General features: G+C 42.2%; 2 protein-coding genes across 2 annotated transcripts; both read left to right on the top strand.

Annotated features, from left to right (window-relative positions):
- The first annotated feature begins 3558 nt into the window (after nt 1-3558).
- Nucleotides 3559-5606, top strand: K441DRAFT_655566 (ERG8, Phosphomevalonate kinase). The gene is made up of 2 exons (XM_067647867.1): nt 3559-3841; nt 4263-5606. The coding sequence occupies exons 1-2, from the start codon at nt 3576-3578 to the stop codon at nt 5383-5385; spliced, it is 1389 nt and encodes a 462-aa protein (XP_067507167.1). The 5' UTR covers nt 3559-3575; the 3' UTR covers nt 5386-5606.
- A 9383-nt stretch (nt 5607-14989) lies between these two features.
- On the top strand, nt 14990-16642 carry K441DRAFT_367948 (purine and uridine phosphorylase). The gene is made up of 3 exons (XM_067641430.1): nt 14990-15067; nt 15246-16395; nt 16450-16642. The coding sequence occupies exons 2-3, from the start codon at nt 15387-15389 to the stop codon at nt 16485-16487; spliced, it is 1047 nt and encodes a 348-aa protein (XP_067507166.1). The 5' UTR covers nt 14990-15067; nt 15246-15386; the 3' UTR covers nt 16488-16642.
- The last annotated feature ends 698 nt before the right edge of the window (nt 16643-17340 follow it).

Below are 17340 nucleotides of genomic sequence, written 5' to 3'. Positions count from 1 at the left end.
ACGCTTATTTACTTACTTTTTTGAGTCCTTTTATAGCCTTCTTATAATACCTAATTTGATACTAGCCTTAATAAGCTCCCTAATAGGATTAGCGCCATTAGATTTATTACGTAGAAGCTCTAAATCCCATCTTAAATTACGGACAACTTTGTGCGCAGCTTTAAAATTAGCCTCCTAGTTAAGATTGCTAGCTACACTTTACCTCTAATACTTAAAGAACTCCTTAAGATCCTTTACGCGGTTAATACCCTATAGGCGGTATATTAGTAATATAGGTAAGGATAATAAGGGTAGTCGGCTTACTAGTATAGGAGTAATTTACTAATCTGGTATTAAGCCTATAAAGCTAACGTAAAAATAATTAATGACGCCTAGGCTATTAACTATAGAGCTCTCACCCAAGGCAGATTGGCGTACTCCTCTACTACTTTTTCCTCTTATTGCTGCTCTCTTAGTAAGCCGAGTAGCAAGCTAATAAGGTGGATTCTTAATATTTGCAATGCCTTACTAAATGCCAGTTACCTACTCCTATAAGTTCTTATCTATTAATTTGATATCTACCTAACTAAGTATATAATACTAATTAGCATTAGGACAGTGCTTTTTACAGCGCTAATGCCTAGTAAGCTTAATTTGTAAGCCTATTAAATTTATAATACTACTAGTAAGTATATAAGGCATTATATTAAGCTCTAAGCTCTATAAAGGCGTTAGAAGCTTATTATGGAGTTAATTAATTATTAACGGGCGAGAGGCCGCTAGCTGATTTCTATCTAGAGCATATATAATTAAGAGGTTGACGGTTAGAGCCTTAATCTCGCCATATCTATTAGTATATTAAGCCCACGCAATAAGTTACATATTAATCTTCTACTACTAATCTATAACTTTAAAATCTATATTAAACCTAATGTTACAAACGCCTGTATACTAAGTGTTGACTTTTACCTTAATTGGCTAGAGCTTAACGCAAATACCTTACTCTTAACGATGTAGCTCCCTCTCGCAAATAGGAAAGACTTTAAGTCGCCAAAGATTATAATATTAAAGGCTTGCATTAATAAGAGTTTCAGTAAATGCCGGCTCCTTTAGATATTAAATTAATATATTATAATTATAAGTAATAAACACGCCGCCGCTAGCTCTTCCTATATTATTAATCTTACTCTCTATACGCAGGTAAGGTGGCAGAGTTATTTCTTTTTTATCTTTAATTATATTTTATAGAGGAGCCCGAGGAGCTGGAGGAGCTCAAGCAGCTTAAGCAGCTTAAGCAGCTGCCCGAGAGGCTGTAGCTTGATATCGCGGTGTTGGTATATTTGACTGTAAGTAAGTAGGATCCTGTGTCGAATATGGTGACTTATATGGCCTTAATTAAGCCTGCTGGCTCTGCGTATGAGAAGTCTGCTGACTCTATATATAGTTAAGCCAAGCCTCCGTGTCTTCCTTATTGTCCTTATCTGTAGCTTCCAGATCGTTTTCTATTTCCTTAAGCTCCTTTAATATAAAGTCTGGTCGAACGGCGTTGTGTTCGCGTCTTGGCGACTATTGCAGGGCACCCTAGTAAGAGCTCTATAAAGGCAGAGGCGTACGCAATAAGGGAGGAAGGAGGCTTCGTCGATTTTGCTGAGGGCAAGGAGACACACCCGTTGATCGAGCCGCTACGCGTTTTAAAGGAGGATTCATATTAAAGGCAAATTGACGATTTTATAACACGATTTTGGATTGATATTGAAACTTTGGTAAGCTAGGCAAATATATAGCTTCAATTTAATTGCCCCCAGCAACCAGGCACTTATCTCATGAATCAGACGCTCCGCAGAAGATTTGTTCCGTGACATGGGATAACGCATAGACCCTCTTCTGGACCAATTAGAACAGCGCACTAATTNCAGCCCCCTGCGCACCCCTGTCACCTGACAAAATCTTCTGCGGAGCGTCTGAGAGCTTATGGGCGTCGCTTTGGTGAGAATTGAATGTTTTAAAAATCAAATTTTGTATATTTTTACGAGCGACGTCCTAACCACAAGAGTTATTATATATTTTATTGATGTAATAGATTCTTTAGGTAATTATATCTATATATTTATAAATTATAACCCCCTACTAAGAACACTAGGGGGCGAGATACATCGTCGTAGAACGTAAGTTAGATTGTGGATTTGAATGTTTACTAAAACCAACCAGCTACCTATATCTAACTTCTTATAAAATAGAGCTAGAATATTGCTATAATATAGAGGCGATAGAGAAGACAAAGGGCTTTTAGCTCGTACTATTTTAGAAGTAATTAGACATAGAGAAGTATGTAAGTTTTAGCAGTAAGGCAAGATTGCGATAAAATAGACTAAAACGACCGACTACCTATATCTAACTTCTCGTAGAATAGAGCTACGATATTGCTATAATATAGAGGCGATAGAGAAGAAAAAGAGCTTTTAGCTCATATTATTTTAGAGATAATTAGACGTAGAGAAGTATGTAAGGCATAGCAGTGAGGCAAAATTGCGACGAGAAAATGCGACCGACAAGAAAATATAACCGACAAGAAAAAATTGCGACTGACGCAACCAACTATATAATATAGCTACGACGTTATTATTTAATGCAATAGATAGAGAAATTGAAGAGCTCCTACCTTATAGTATTTTTATAATAACTAGACATTATAAAAGGGTTAAGATACGCGTTGTGGTGGAAGAGTTATTGCCTAACAAAAAACATTAAGTTCTCATACAAAGGGCGCCCATAAGCTCTCAGACCCTCGGGGAGAAATTCCTCTTGGTGTGATCTGATTGGTCCAGGAGTCCACAGGACTAGGGTAAGGTCCACAAGCGTAGCGCTAGTCCTTCCACGTCGTAGCGCAATTTCTCCCCGGGGGTCTGATTTATGAGATAACCAGGCACTTGGCTTCGCTTCAATTACTATGTACAGTTGGTGGCAATCAGGCGAAATTGGATGCGCGTACCGAATCTGCAACTCGCTAAGGGGGGGGGGNGAAGCTGGTCGTGCACATCACTGTAAAGGGGGGGTGAAGCCGGTCGTGCAATTGACTGTATCTGGCGACTTTTCAATCTGAAGCTCCTCCGGATCAGCAAGCGCGTCAAATTCGCACGCCATTCCGTATATAGTAGTTGAACTGAAGCTCTTGGCGTCAGATCAATAAGGAGCCCTCAGTTTCAGTTCCAGATTCCAGATTGAATCTACGAAGGCCACGGATACATTATGTCAAAGGGGTTTTTACCCCGATTTAAACGCGTAGTTATACCGAGTTAGCTTGTTAAATAAGCGCCTCAGCAGGGAATGGGATTTCGCCGGTGACTGTACTGTAATCTCGCACCGGGCCCGGGCGGAGTTCCCAGCCAGCCCTGAGAACCAGAGTCTGAAATGCCCATAGTGACGTTGCCATCGGACAAGGCTTTCCCCACGATCCCAAGTCCGGGAAGCTGAAGGATAAGCTGAGGTCACGAGAGTCGTTGGTTTTTCCGCTCTATTTGAATCTAGTAACGCCGCGTACTCGTGAACCAGTTTCGCATATCGTTCACGAAAATCAACCGCAAGCTGTCAGTTGCAAAATGACGGCCATCTCCCGAAAGGCTGTCTCTGCTCCTGGCAAGGTTCTTTTGGCTGGCGGATACCTGGTTTTAGACCGCGAATACACTGGCTTGGTCTTTGGCCTGGACGCCCGCATACATGTCCATATCGAGCCCCTCCGAACAAGTAGTGGCGTCGCTCTCTCTGAGATCATTGTCAAGTCACCACAGTTCAAGGAGGCCAATTGGGAATATGGATATCGCTTGACCGAAGAGCACGGAGGCGTTTCAGTCACGCAACTCGCAGCGTAAGCACAACTTTCTATTCTCTGGAAATATCGTCAAACTTCTTCAACTTCAACGTCAATCGTCAATTGTTCGTCATTACTCGTCTTCCGTCTTGGCAACAAGAAACCTCCTTTCACTTACATTCTTCGGAACATTGGAATGAGTTCCCCTCTCCAGCCAATTGACTTTTTTCATCTAATTATCGGAATTCTTGAATCCCTTTAACTCTCGTTTTACTTCACTTTGCTTCAAAAATCTTTACATTCAAAATGTCCGTCCCTTGCATGTCCGTCTTGGCATCTATATTCGGCATTCTGCGATCCATAACAAATCATATCTGCCTCATTGGGCTTCGCAATTCAAGTTAATCGCTCTTCCTCCTCTCCATTCATACCACCCTCGACCTCTCTATCCGACCCTATCCAACGCTCACACTCTCAGTTCCACCGATGACACCCTCCGACGCAACCCCTTCGTCGAAACCGCCCTCAGCTACGCCCTAACCTACATCTCGCAATACCTACCTCACCACTCCATCCAACCGGCCTCCATCTCCATCATCGCCGACAACGACTACTACTCGCAGCCCGCCAAAAAAGCCACCTCCACCTCGCGCTTCCTCGACTTCGGCGTACCCCTCTGGGACGCCCACAAGACGGGCCTCGGCTCCTCCGCCGCGCTCGTGACAGCCTTCACCGCCGCACTGCTGGTGCACTACCTGCCGCAAGACGTATTCGACCCGAGCACGCCGCAGGGCAAGCAGCGGCTGCACAACCTGGCGCAAGCCGCGCACTGCGCCGCGCAAGGGAAAGTCGGGTCCGGCTTCGACGTCGCCTCAGCCGTCTTCGGCTCCTGTCTGTACCGCCGCTTCTCGCCCGCGCTGCTGCAATCGCACGGCGAGCCCGGCGAGCCTTCCTTCTCGCTCAGGCTGAAAGCGCTGGTCGACGAGGAGGAGGGCAGTACGTGGGACGCCGAGATCGTGAAGTCCGCAGTCGGCGTGCCGAAGGGCCTGAGGCTGGTCATGTGCGATGTGGACTGCGGGTCCAAGACGCCCGGCATGGTGAAGAAGGTGCTGCAGTGGCGGAAGGAGAAGCCGGAGGAGGCGGGGAAGATCTGGGCCGAGTTGCAGAAACGCAACGAGGCGCTTGCGGCTGAGCTCGTGCGGTTGGCGAAGGAGGACTCGGCCGATTACGCCCCGCTCACCGAGTGCATCGGTAAGATCCGAGGGCTGATCAGGGAGATGTCCGAGGCTTCAGGCGTGCCTATTGAGCCGGAAGAGCAGACGCAGTTGCTAGATGCATGCTCTAAGGTCCCTGGTGTTGTCGGCGGTGTCGTACCCGGAGCTGGTGGTTATGATGCTGTCGCCTTGCTCATCAAGAACAAGCCTGAAGTGATTGATACTCTGCGAACCGTTTTGGCCGGGTGGAAAGTCAATGAAGAAGTTGATTCCGGCGCGATGACAATTAGAAAAGTGAGCATGCTTGGCGTGCGCGAAGAGATGGAAGGCGTCAGGTTGGAGGACCCGAAGATTTATGGAGATTGGATAGAAGCGTACTCAGCGTAAAGCATTTATCTTCTCGTTCGAGCGCTGGTGCTCTGCTCGCTAGATGGTTGGGTCTTTGTCGGAGGTTTAGAAATGAATACCTTCAACAGGTTTGATGACGGACTTTTGCCGCTAGGAGGAAATGAGGAGGCGCAATGTCGTTTTGAATAACCTGAAAAGATTCCAGATATGCATAAATATTTTGACCACGCTACTATCAGTATCTAAACAGCCGTCCTGAACACTCCAGTGTTAAAACGCGTGAGATTAGTTAAGTGTGTTGGATTGAGTACTGAGGGTTGCTTCAGCAAGTTGATTGACTTGTAGGCGACCCATTAATTAAGCAGCGAGGGCTGCCTGAATCCTTCCACGGGTTTCTCAGGTTACACGAGAATATTCTAGGATTGTTTGAGGAGATCTTCTAGAGGTTCTTCATGAGAGCTTTGGGGTACCTAGATGAGGTCCTGTTCGGTCAACAGGGAGACAAGCAAAGCTTGTCTAGGGTCGGATGACATGCGAAGCTTGCGGTTCTATCAATCGGCGCATATTGTAACCGGTAAGCACTTCGTGTTTCCGCCGACGGCCCAAGACAGTCTCTTTCGCCGTGATCCTTGAGTCCATGTATGCCAAGACAGAGTTATTGATAGGGAGGATGATGACACAGTCATCCATTACTTTATACCAAACCGCCTCACGGTGGATCGTATCCTGCATAAAGAGCGTGACATAACATCCATCGTAAATCCCAGAGAAGTCCCATCCGGCCCACGGCCAGCTTGGAAACATGACACGTTTACGATCCGGATGGTGAAAGGACCACGCCCAATAGATGGCAGCATCAAACATTGACTCCGGCCAAACCCCAGTGGAACCTGGATGCCAAGTTTACTCTAGTCGCGGCGTGCCCCTTCGCTGCTGTTAGTTGTTTAAGATAGTTCTCTAAACCACGAAATGTACACAGCGCATCCGCTTGATATCCGAATACTTAATGTGTGAAATGCATGACAAGGATCCCATATACCGTGAAAGGTGATCCACTTAAATAGGGATCTAAAGTTGGTTGGTTGAAGAACACATCGCGAGAAAAGTTTTTCTAAAGCGCCTTTTTGTACTGGAAGAATACCTAATTATCTGTAAATGTAATGCACCTTCTAGATAAAACTCCCTTTTGAAGAGTCCAACCCCGCGTTCTACACACTAGTGGTAAGCTATTCCTGATAGTGCCGTTGAGTGATAATTAATAAAATGCTATGTACGGTGCCGCATGTTTGTCTAAAAGAACGTGGAATTAGATTTACTCTAGCGCCGGTAGGCTAACCCTAGAGCCGGCTACGAGCACTGCCGTAAATTTTATCCATTATTGACCCGAGTTTACGAGTGGTCTATTACTTTCGGGTCCTGGATTTTAAACCCCGCCAAGCTTGCTTATGATTGGTTGGAGAGCTGGCTTCTAATTGGTTAGAAAAAAGTACGCGCGGTAAGTTATGGCAGAATCCACGTAACAAACATCAAAATATTATAAACGTCAAAATATCCTAGTATTGCGCCTTTCTTTTTGTTGACACTTCTATTATACTACTATATATCTTATAGATATGGCAGATCCTACTGTAATTAAGTGCAGTAAGTGTTATATCCATAAGCCCCGCCTTAACTTTGTTAAAGACGGCCCTTTAAAGAAGATTTTAAAGCTGTGCCAGTTATGTCGGTCAAAGGCGCGTCTTCCCTATATATTACTTCTACTTCTGCTTACCTTTCTAGGCCTCTAAATATAAGCGGGGAGCTCTTATAAAGTTAGGTTCTATTACTAAGAATCGTCCTATAAGGCGCCAGCGAATTGCTCCACCTAAAAACGATACCAAGAACGCCTTCCTGCCTCGCGGCCAGAACAGTTAAGATACCCCTGAAATTGCTTAACGGCGAAAGACAATTAGGGCAATACAACGGGAGCATCGCATTCTTAATTGGTGGGGTAAAGCTCACTCGCCTACTCCTCCGCTATATACCACAGATGAAGCTCCGTGCAGTAGAAGAGATGGCCTAAATACATCCTTGCCGGGGCTGGCTCCTATGCCTGCTCTACCGCCAATACCTACCCTACCGCCGATACCTACCCTACCGTTAACACCTACTCTACCACTAATACCACCTTCCTTGCGGCAAGCTCCGACTACGGCTATACCACTACCTATTTTGGCTGTTAATTAGGAGCGAATTAAGAAGTTTAAGAGTATACTATAGGCTAAATATATAGAGACGTACAGTCGTTATAGGGAGCGGTGGTTCTAAATAGGCCTAGCTATAGAGGGTAATAATATAGGTGTATGCAAAGCCTGTATTAAGGACGCCCTTAAGAATCCAACCCTTTCTTCCCTATTTAGTAAAAGCAACGGGCTTAATCCAGGGCCTGTTCCTAGCTTCCTACCTATACTTACCGCGGTAGAGGAGCTTCTAATTACGCGCGTATACGTTTATCTATAAGTCGTGCGTATACGCGGCTAGCAACATCGCTATACTGGCCACGTCTGCTGTTTTAGCCAGAACATACTAAAGACTTAGAGGTAGCTACCACGGCTACCTACTAAACTTAATATACTGGTCGTAAGGCCTGCGGTAGTAGAGGGTAGTAAATACCTAAGTCGGCGGTTTACCAAACGGTATACTGTAAGGCGCTCTACTATAGCACGGTAGCTTTACTTTCTAAAGGTTAATTATCCTAATTATCGCAACGTTAAAATATATAGTACCCGGCTTACTAGCTTATCTAAAAATAGCTCTATATTAGATTAGCTACCCTATATTAATAAGTTAGAGTCTAATTTTAGTAGCCCGACGGCTTACCCTACTACTCCTATATAACATCCTCCTATTATTAATCCTCTACCTGCCGAGCTTGGCAGTAATATACTAGACAGCGAATTTAATAATAACGTACTAGATACTTTAGTTTCTAATCTAGTGCCTAACCTTAATAAATTAGAGCTTTTAGGTCGCGAGGTTTAACACTAATAAGACTTACAAGCGGGCTTAGAGGTTCCTACTATACGATAGACACCTCTCTCTAAGCAATTAGCTAGTTTTATTATACGCGGCACCTTTCCTACCCTATTTCCTTATAGTAAAGCAGATTTTAACATACCACGAAGCCGTACGGTTACCCTAGCTGCGTACGCTAAGTATATGCTTAAGTATTAGGACAGTCGGTTTAGCTGCTACCCCTTATTTCACTACTATATGTTTAATTAGATTATAAGAGAGCAAGCCCTTAACGCTACCCGCTTCCTTTACGGCCGATTAAATAAGAATAATCTATCTTTAGACAAGCTTAGTAATCTTATAAATAGTAGTAGGGGTAACTAGGTTTTAAATAAGATTATACGGCATATATAGAAGCTTAAGGGTACTAGGCCTTACTAAAAGCAGAAGAGAAATAAGCTTATAGCTTATACTAAAAATATTAAGAGCGGGTCTCTATTCTTTATACTTAGCACTACTAATCTATATTAGTATAATCTACACTCTTATATGCCTTGATTTAACGAATATAAGGCTGCTAATAAGGCTTAGCGCTACCGGATTGCTTCTCAAAATCTTAATAATAACCCATATATTGCTGCTTACTAGCTATATCGCCGCTTCAATCTATTTAGGAAGCATATACTTATAGGTCTATTTAATAGTACTAACTTTTAGTCCTAATATAAGTGGTAGGTATAAGGTAGCGGCTATATATATAGCTTCTTATAGAGTTTAACAGCCCCAAAGCCAGATCCGTCAGCTAGTGCATTAAGGGCGGCTTTTACTAAGTACTAGGCTACTTTTATATCCGTAATAAATCCTAATTAATCTAGGCCTCCCAATTTTTAATATCCTTCTACTCTTAGCTATAAAGAACAACTTAACACTAGTAAGCTTCTTACTACCTACCTTAATCGATTTTAACGGCACCGCAATTGCACTAAATCTTACTGCTTAAGATTAAAGAAAGGCTCTACTAGAGCAAAGGAGTGCCGCTTCTACTTTCCACGCTCTCTCCGCAATAAGGCCGCTGTATTAAAGGATTAAAATCTATATTACTAGACGTTCTATCTACAGCGTAATAATAAGCTTCTTAATAGTTACAATACAGCTATAATATTGGCGTGGATGGTGAATATTAATATATCACCTGCTATAAGTATATTAGTAATAGTTAACTATATAGGCAAATATTACAGCAAGGAAGAGAAGAAGTTAACTTCTTACTAGGAGCTACTCTAATTAGTATAGCCGCACGTTAATAGCCTTTATGCCTTTAGTTTAGTAGTAGCTAGGTTTATAAACAAGCTTATTACTAAACGCGATTAGTCGGCGTAGGAGGTATACTATCTGCTTTTTAATATTCCCCTTTATAAAGGCTTTAGGAATATAGTAACTTTAAACTACCACTAGGAGGACGATTAAAGCGCTATATATAAGCTTAAGGATAGCTAACTAAGAGGGTGCGGATTATCTAACTATAAGAAATATAAGCGCCGCCCAAATAGGGTAGAGGACGTTACTTTCTTTAATTTCCTACTCCATTTTAATTACTCTACTTATAAGCGTCGGCTAAGAGTAAAGCCTTAAGTTATATCGTACTTTCCATAATATAAAGGCGATCCTTCCTATCTATAGTATCCTAAGTTCTACCGTGTAAAGCTTATCCTTTATTACCCATAGAGGGAGTATAAGGAAGTGGCTACTTATACTAATAGATTTGGGGCCCCTAATTATATGGCTTCCTATTAGGCTTACGTTAACTCTTATTAGCACCCACTTGACTACTATAACTGGAAACTAGATAAAGCTTATAAAACTGCTAATAATATTAATAAGTTTAAGGGCGATTTCGTAGATAACTTAGAGTTATATTAGTCCTTTAAGGCCCTATATACCCGCGTTTAAAACACTAATAGAGTTAAGATTAAGGATCCTAACAGGCTTAGTAATAGGGAGCTTAATTATAACTATAATTAGGGTATATATTAGGGTATATACCCGCAGTTTAATAAGAGGACTTATTAGCAGGAAGTATAATTATAGCCTCTACTATAAAGCCGCCTATCCTAAATAGCAACTCCGTCTTCCTTACAGCCAGGCCAGCGTTATATTTATAACACTATGGTTAATCACTACAGGCAAATCTAAGTGGGCCTTGGCCCCCCCCGCTACGGATTAACGTTAATAGAGAGGCAGGAACCGGCAAATCACATCTTATTACTGTTCTCTTTACTACGCTCTATACTATAGCAAGGGCTAATAGTAAGCTATTGCCATTAGCTCGAGCCGCCCCTACTAAGGTAGCTGCCTTTAATATTAATGGTAGGACTATATACGATCTATTAAAGCTACCGGTAAATCGCCCCTTTAAGGAATTGCTTACTATTAGTCTTATACCTCTATAGTAAGCTTTTAAGGATATTTACTATCTTATCCTTAACGAGAAATCTATAATTAGGCAAGTATATCTAGCCTAGATTAATTGCCGCCTCCGTTAAATCTACCCTATATATAACAATAACTACTTTAAAGGCTTAAACATCTTACTAGTAAGCGATTTCTATTAGCTTCCCCCTATAGGTCAAGCGGCCTTATACAGCAATCTACCCGCTAGGCTATTAGAGCTTGCTAGCTATAGAAAGGGAGCCTATAAGGTAATTAACCGAACAGCCGTCCTAAATTAAGTTATATAGTAGGGCGGTAATAATACTAAGAGCTTTATATTTAGGACTGCCCTTATAGAGCTATATAGTAATTTTATAAGTAATTTAACCTAGAAGCTTCTTTTAACTAGGTGTAAGCAGGGCCTATCTACTAATAAGGTTGCGGGCTTTAATAACGTAATTCGGCTATATAGCACACGCGCTGCTATAGGTAAGTATAACACTATTCGGCTTCGCAACCTTTTACAGCCAGTGGTGGCTATTAAGTTAGTTAACACTAGTATAGGTGCGCGGAAAGTTACTTTTAATTAGTGCGATACTTTAGAGAATCTAGCCCTATATATTAGCGTAAAAGTAATACTAATATATAATATCTAGGTTAAACTAGGCTTAGTAAACGGTACTACTAGTATAGTTAAAGATGTTATATAAAAGGGACATGCGGATATTAAAAAGGATCAGCCTTAGTTACTACTAATTATAGTAGATAGGTATAACGGACCTACCCTATTTACTTGGCAGGATAGTAAGAAAGCCGTTCCTATATTTTCCGTGCTTCGTAAATAAAAGGGTATAAGAGGCTCTTGCTTACGGCGTTAATTTCTAATTACTCTAGCTTTTGCTCTTACTATATATAAAAGCCAGGGCCTAATACTTAACTAGGTAGTTCTAGATATTAAGGAAAAGAATAAGATAGCCGGGCTAACCTATATAGTAATCTCCCGAGTTAAGAAGCTTTTAGGGCTTATATTTAAATATAGGTTCGATATAAAACAATTTTAGTTATCTATAAGTAAGACTAAAGAGGCATAATAAGAAGATTTTATACAGAGGTAGTAGTAACTACTCGTAAACGACTTTTCCTAATTAGGAAATTATATACTGGCTTAGAGGTAAGCAGAGAATACGGCATTCGTCTTAGTTTTCTAACTTTTAAATAGCTTAACCACAAAATCTAATTTTCTAAATTTTAACCCCCCTATCCGTCCTACCTTCTTACTGCTTTTAGAGCTATTAGATATACATACAATGGTATATAGGGAGAATTGGCAGTACTACCGGATTAATATTACTACTATCTATAGCGTTAATTAATTTTTAGAATTTTTCAATTTTTTAAAGGGCGGAAATGTTGCTTATATAAGAAGTCACGTAACCTCTAAGAATACTTAGGACCGCATATTAGCAGCTATAACTTCTCTATACTATAGTTAAGATTTTATATATACTGCACCTGGAGCTACTTATAATAACTATTACCTATAAATCTGCCGATTTATAAATCAAAAATTAGACATAGTTAAAGCTATCAGTAGGGGTTATTAATCGCGCTCCCTATAATAAAATTTTAGATTTTAGTAATCTAAACTAATAAATTAAATTAAAAGTTCGGAACGTCCAAATAAGGTTCTACTAAGACGCTAGCTAGACCCTAACCTAGACCCTTCCTAACCTATTAAATTCTAAAAATAATAACCTCTACCAAATTAAAAATTAACCTTATCCTTAATAAGCCATCTAATTAGATTTAATAGTTCTTTATTATCTAAGACACAGCTAAAACTAATAAGGTATAGTAGTATATCGACCTATCTAAAAAGAAAGACGATCTTCTAAAGCTAGAACTACTAAGTTGGCCTATACTAAGGGACATACTACCTACGGCTATATTAATAGCAAAGCTAGACCTAAACTAGCTTACTGCCTATAACTAGCTCTACGCCAAATATAAGGACGATTTACGCGTACACTAAAAGCAAAAATAGGCTATAAACGATATTAACAACTATATCGTTTATACCACATCGGTAGCCTACCTTTCACTTATTAACAGCCTTAGTAGTTAGTTACATTAAATATTTAAGGCGTCTCTACTACTGTAGTAGCCACTACAGTAACAGAGACACCCCGTATTTTAGTAAGCAATTAAGCCTATCTTATACGAGAATCTTATACTATTAGTACTTACCAAATTACGTACTCGCAGGGCCTCCTCCCGTCTATAAATACTCCCTCCTCTATACCTTCCTCTCTTCTTTTCTTCTTCCTTATAAGAGCTAGAGGTACTCTAATACCCCTCCCTAGTCCCTACTAAGGGATTTATTAGTCGACGTGGCGATATAGATAGCATCTAACGAGGAGACGGGTAAGAGAGGAGATAGGAAGGACGGAGGGGCGTCCGGTAGGTATTAGTCGAGTAACGTTAATATCTATATTATGGCTGCCTAATCTCCCGTTTATAGGCCTCCTCCCGTCTATAAATACTCCCTCCTCTATACCTTCCTCTCTTCTTCTTTCTTCTTCCTTATAAGAGCTAGAGGCGCTCTAATACCCCTCCCTAATCTCTACTAAGGGATTTATTAGTTAATATAGTGATATAGATAGTATCGGATAAGGAGACGGGTAAGAGAGGAGATAGAAAGGACGGAGGAACCTCTGGTAGGTGTTAGTTAAGCAACATTAACGGCGGTTTTTGTTACCTAAAAATTACATTATATAACGATATTTGGGAACGTAAATATATACCCCGTCCCATACTTACACTACTACTAAATATTCTAGATTTTATACTCGGAGCTGCTTATAATAGGCATTCCTAGAAGATCTACCGGTTTAAAGCTCTATAATTAAACGTTGTTAATATTTTATATAGGGGTTGTCAATTAAGCTCCCGGGATACAATTTTTAAAGTTTAACACTATACTAATATTATGACCTTCTTGCAGTGGCCAAGCCACCCCCAATCTCCTCCCCCTCCTTCCCCCTCCCATTACTCGGCGCTGAGCTATTATATTATTACCAAGCTATCGCGTCATCGTACGTCCGAACTAGGTGGGCAATAATATGGTTACTCAATTATGTTAGACGTCTCTATATATAGTTATATCTCTTCCTACACGCGTATTTAATTAAGTTGGGGTAGTAGACTTACTTTAATTCCGGCTATGCGGCGATTTAGTTATTAAGTATTAAAAATATTTAGTATATAAAGCTTTAAATTAGAATTATAATCTACTATATTAGATCCTACGTAGAGGGCTCTGTATTAAAGCTCTGCAGTCTAAATATATACTAGATTTGTGACCAATATAATCCTTAAGCCCAGCTTAAGTAGGGCGCCTCGGTTACTGTAGTAGATCCTTACCTAGTAGTGACTAAGGCGCCTTAATCTTACTACTACTTCTAAATTAAGCAAAAGCTCTATATAGGGGGGTCCTAGGGGGTCTCCCCCTAGAAAACCTTATCTCTATATATATTAATTAAAGTCTATATAATAAAGCTCTAAAATTGATTGGCTTATTACTTATAAACTCGGGTCAAAATTTACGTTGGAGGATCAACGTTCCGCATGTTAGGGATTTGGCTAAACTCATTAGTATTATCGTTTTGAATGCAATTATTATATATCTAAATTAATTGGGCTAGTGCAGCGGGCTTGAAAAACCCCAAAGCTAAGAAAGTAATAAAAGATGAGATAATTTAAAGAAAATCACTTCTTAACTGCTACCTAGCTGTATTACTACTACACTCTACTTATAGGACAACCCGGTTGATTTAGGGGGAGAAGGGGACTTACTTGTAGCGCTGCGCGCAAGATACAAGTAGTTAGCCACCCTCGAGAGAAAAGGGGGTAAATTGGGGGGTGGGAGTACTCAGGCTCCTCGCAAGGGCTTCGCGCAAGAAGAGCGAGCTCAGACCATAGAATCACGTTAACGGACATGCGACTGTAAGCACATCAATCAACACCGTAGCTACGCCACTATCGCCTTGATCGCTTTACTGTAAATCTTAACGAGCCACGCAACGTTCGGCCTCATCGTTCCGATTGTGCCGGTACTCTGCAGCCTTGTCTGAACAAGCGTCGATTAGCTACGCAGCTGCGCCTTCCAACGATCAGGGACAATTCTGCTGTTCTAGACAACTGCATCCGCAATAATTCTTTTATAGGCAGATCTTCATACTGTAGTATATACTCTCCTTGAGCTACAGCTTGTACGAGCTTCGGTGTCCCCCCATGTGTGCGCAACTACACACAGCAATTTCGGTAATCACTAGTCAAGTGCACCATCCAGCGTAGATACTGTCCGCTTGCCAAAAGAGCCGTGCACTCACAAGAAAGGCAAAGTCTTTAATTTTTAAGCTTACTTACAAGAACTAAACTTGAAATTCTCTAGTGCGTACAAAGCGAAATTGCTGTGTGTGGTTGCGCGTGCACATGGGGGGGACAACGAAGCTCGTACAGGCTTTATCAGAATCGACTGTCCACAGATTGGACCGAATCAGCCTCGGCGAGGCTGGGGCCTGACCCGGCTTTTTGCACCACTACATACCCTCGTCATGACATTAATGCCTGGAGGGTCCGGTTCGCTGAGCATGGAAATTGGGCTTGAGAGTCACCTTCCAGAAGAATACACAGTCGGATGGATCTGCGCGTTGTCGACAGAGTTGAAAGCTGCTCAAGTCATGCTAGACAAACGTCACCCCCCACTCGAAAGCGTGAATCGGTCGGATGGCAATAACTACGTCTTGGGTAGAATTGGGAAACACAACGTTGTCATGGCCTGCCTCCCCGAATATGGCACTGTTGCCGCCGCAAAAGCTGCTANCATGATGGATTTTGCCTTTCCATCTCTTCGATTCGGTCTCACGGTGGGGATTGGTGGTGGCATACCCAGTGAAGACAAAGACATTCGGCTTGGAGATATCGTGGTGTCAGATCCGACTGGACAGGGAGGAGGGGTTATACAGTACGACTTGGGTAGGATGGAGTATGATGGATTCAAGCGGTTAGGATCGCTAAACAAGCCGCCTATGTTGCTTAGGACGGCGATGAAGAGACTGGAAGGAACGTACCACTTGGGAAAGGAGATATCGAATCTGGTCACACAAGCGTTCACGCCGTTTCCAGAGTGGGCTGACGAGTTCAAATATCCTGGTGCAAAATCCGACCGACTTTTCAAAGCAGAGTACAAGCATATCAACAACAATCCCAACTGCTACGGCTGCGCGAAAAGCAAGGCCAACATAGTGGGGCGATCAAAACGCAAGTATCCTACGCATCCTAGAGTTCACTATGGCAACATAGCCTCTGGAAATTCAGTCATGAAGGACGCACTTGTTCGAGACCATCTAGCGAACAGGGATAATGTGATATGTTTTGAGATGGAGGCCGCTGGTCTAATGGATAACTTTCCTTGCTTCATTATCCGTGGCGTCAGCGATTACGCAGACTCGCACAAGAACTGGCAGCGGCAGCCTTACGCTGCTGCAATTGCGGCTGCCTATGCTAAGAGACTATTGTTGGAGATTCCTCCCCAAGCTATTGAGAGATTAGGTCCTATTAGGAGTGAGTAGTTCTTTGGTTGTAGAGATTGTCGCTTATGGATTTGAGAGGTTAGAGGCCTGCTGCTCCAAGTTCCGTGTCATGGAACAAGATGAGACATACCTCTGGGGGATGAAGAAGATGTAGCAATATTATGTTTCACTTCAAACGGAGCTACCTGTAAGTTCTTGAAGGTCATGCTAACCATGGTCCGATAGATGACCAGACGATTGGAAAGAATGTCCTTATGGTCCTAAATGAACATGCGGAAGCAATCATAAACGTAAAATTCTCGCAGAAGTCTTCCAAATCACGGATTAAGGACTTGGTATGTATAAATGCCCTTGATATCATACCGCTACTGACGGACTCCAAGGAATCACAAATTAAGACTCTCCAGCGGAACTTAATTCAAAAGCCTGGCCTATTCCAAACAGTGTGTAATGATGCTCAACAATTGGGGCTGTTTGAAAACTAAGCGGATACGGCGCCTTTAGGGTCGTCAAGGCTGAGCCGCACCTCAACCAAAGGCTTATGGCGGCGAAAGCAGTGTATCTGCAGTGTGCCTGGCCCGCAAGCGGGCAATCCTCCTATCACCGAAAACACGTTCTCGTCCTGGCGCACAACATCTTCGCATTCAGTGATCTATTTGGACTGGAGCCGATTTGGCGCGTCTGGCTGGAGCCGATTTGCATTGGCTGTGGATCCGGTGATTTGATTGGTGGCGTGGAGTGGATTTTGAGGCTTTGGAGCTCTTGGAGCGCCAGTCGTATATCCAATTAGAAGAAGGTGGCTATAGAGGAAGGATCAATGAGGTGTCAGAGCGTGGTGTTGAGCCAATCGGTAGAGCCGTACAATGACTTGGTTTTCTAGAATAGGAGCTTCCCCCATACAATCTATGAAGCCTGCTCATTTCCTTTTCTTCCTAGTATCCCTTAACCCGTCAGGACCGAATTGAGGTAGGTCCGT

The sequence above is a fragment of the Cenococcum geophilum genome (assembly GCF_001692895.1).
Source record: "Cenococcum geophilum 1.58 unplaced genomic scaffold K441scaffold_9, whole genome shotgun sequence".
Classification (NCBI taxonomy): Eukaryota; Fungi; Ascomycota; class Dothideomycetes; order Gloniales; family Gloniaceae; genus Cenococcum; species Cenococcum geophilum.
This window is presented reverse-complemented; position numbering and strand designations above follow the sequence as displayed.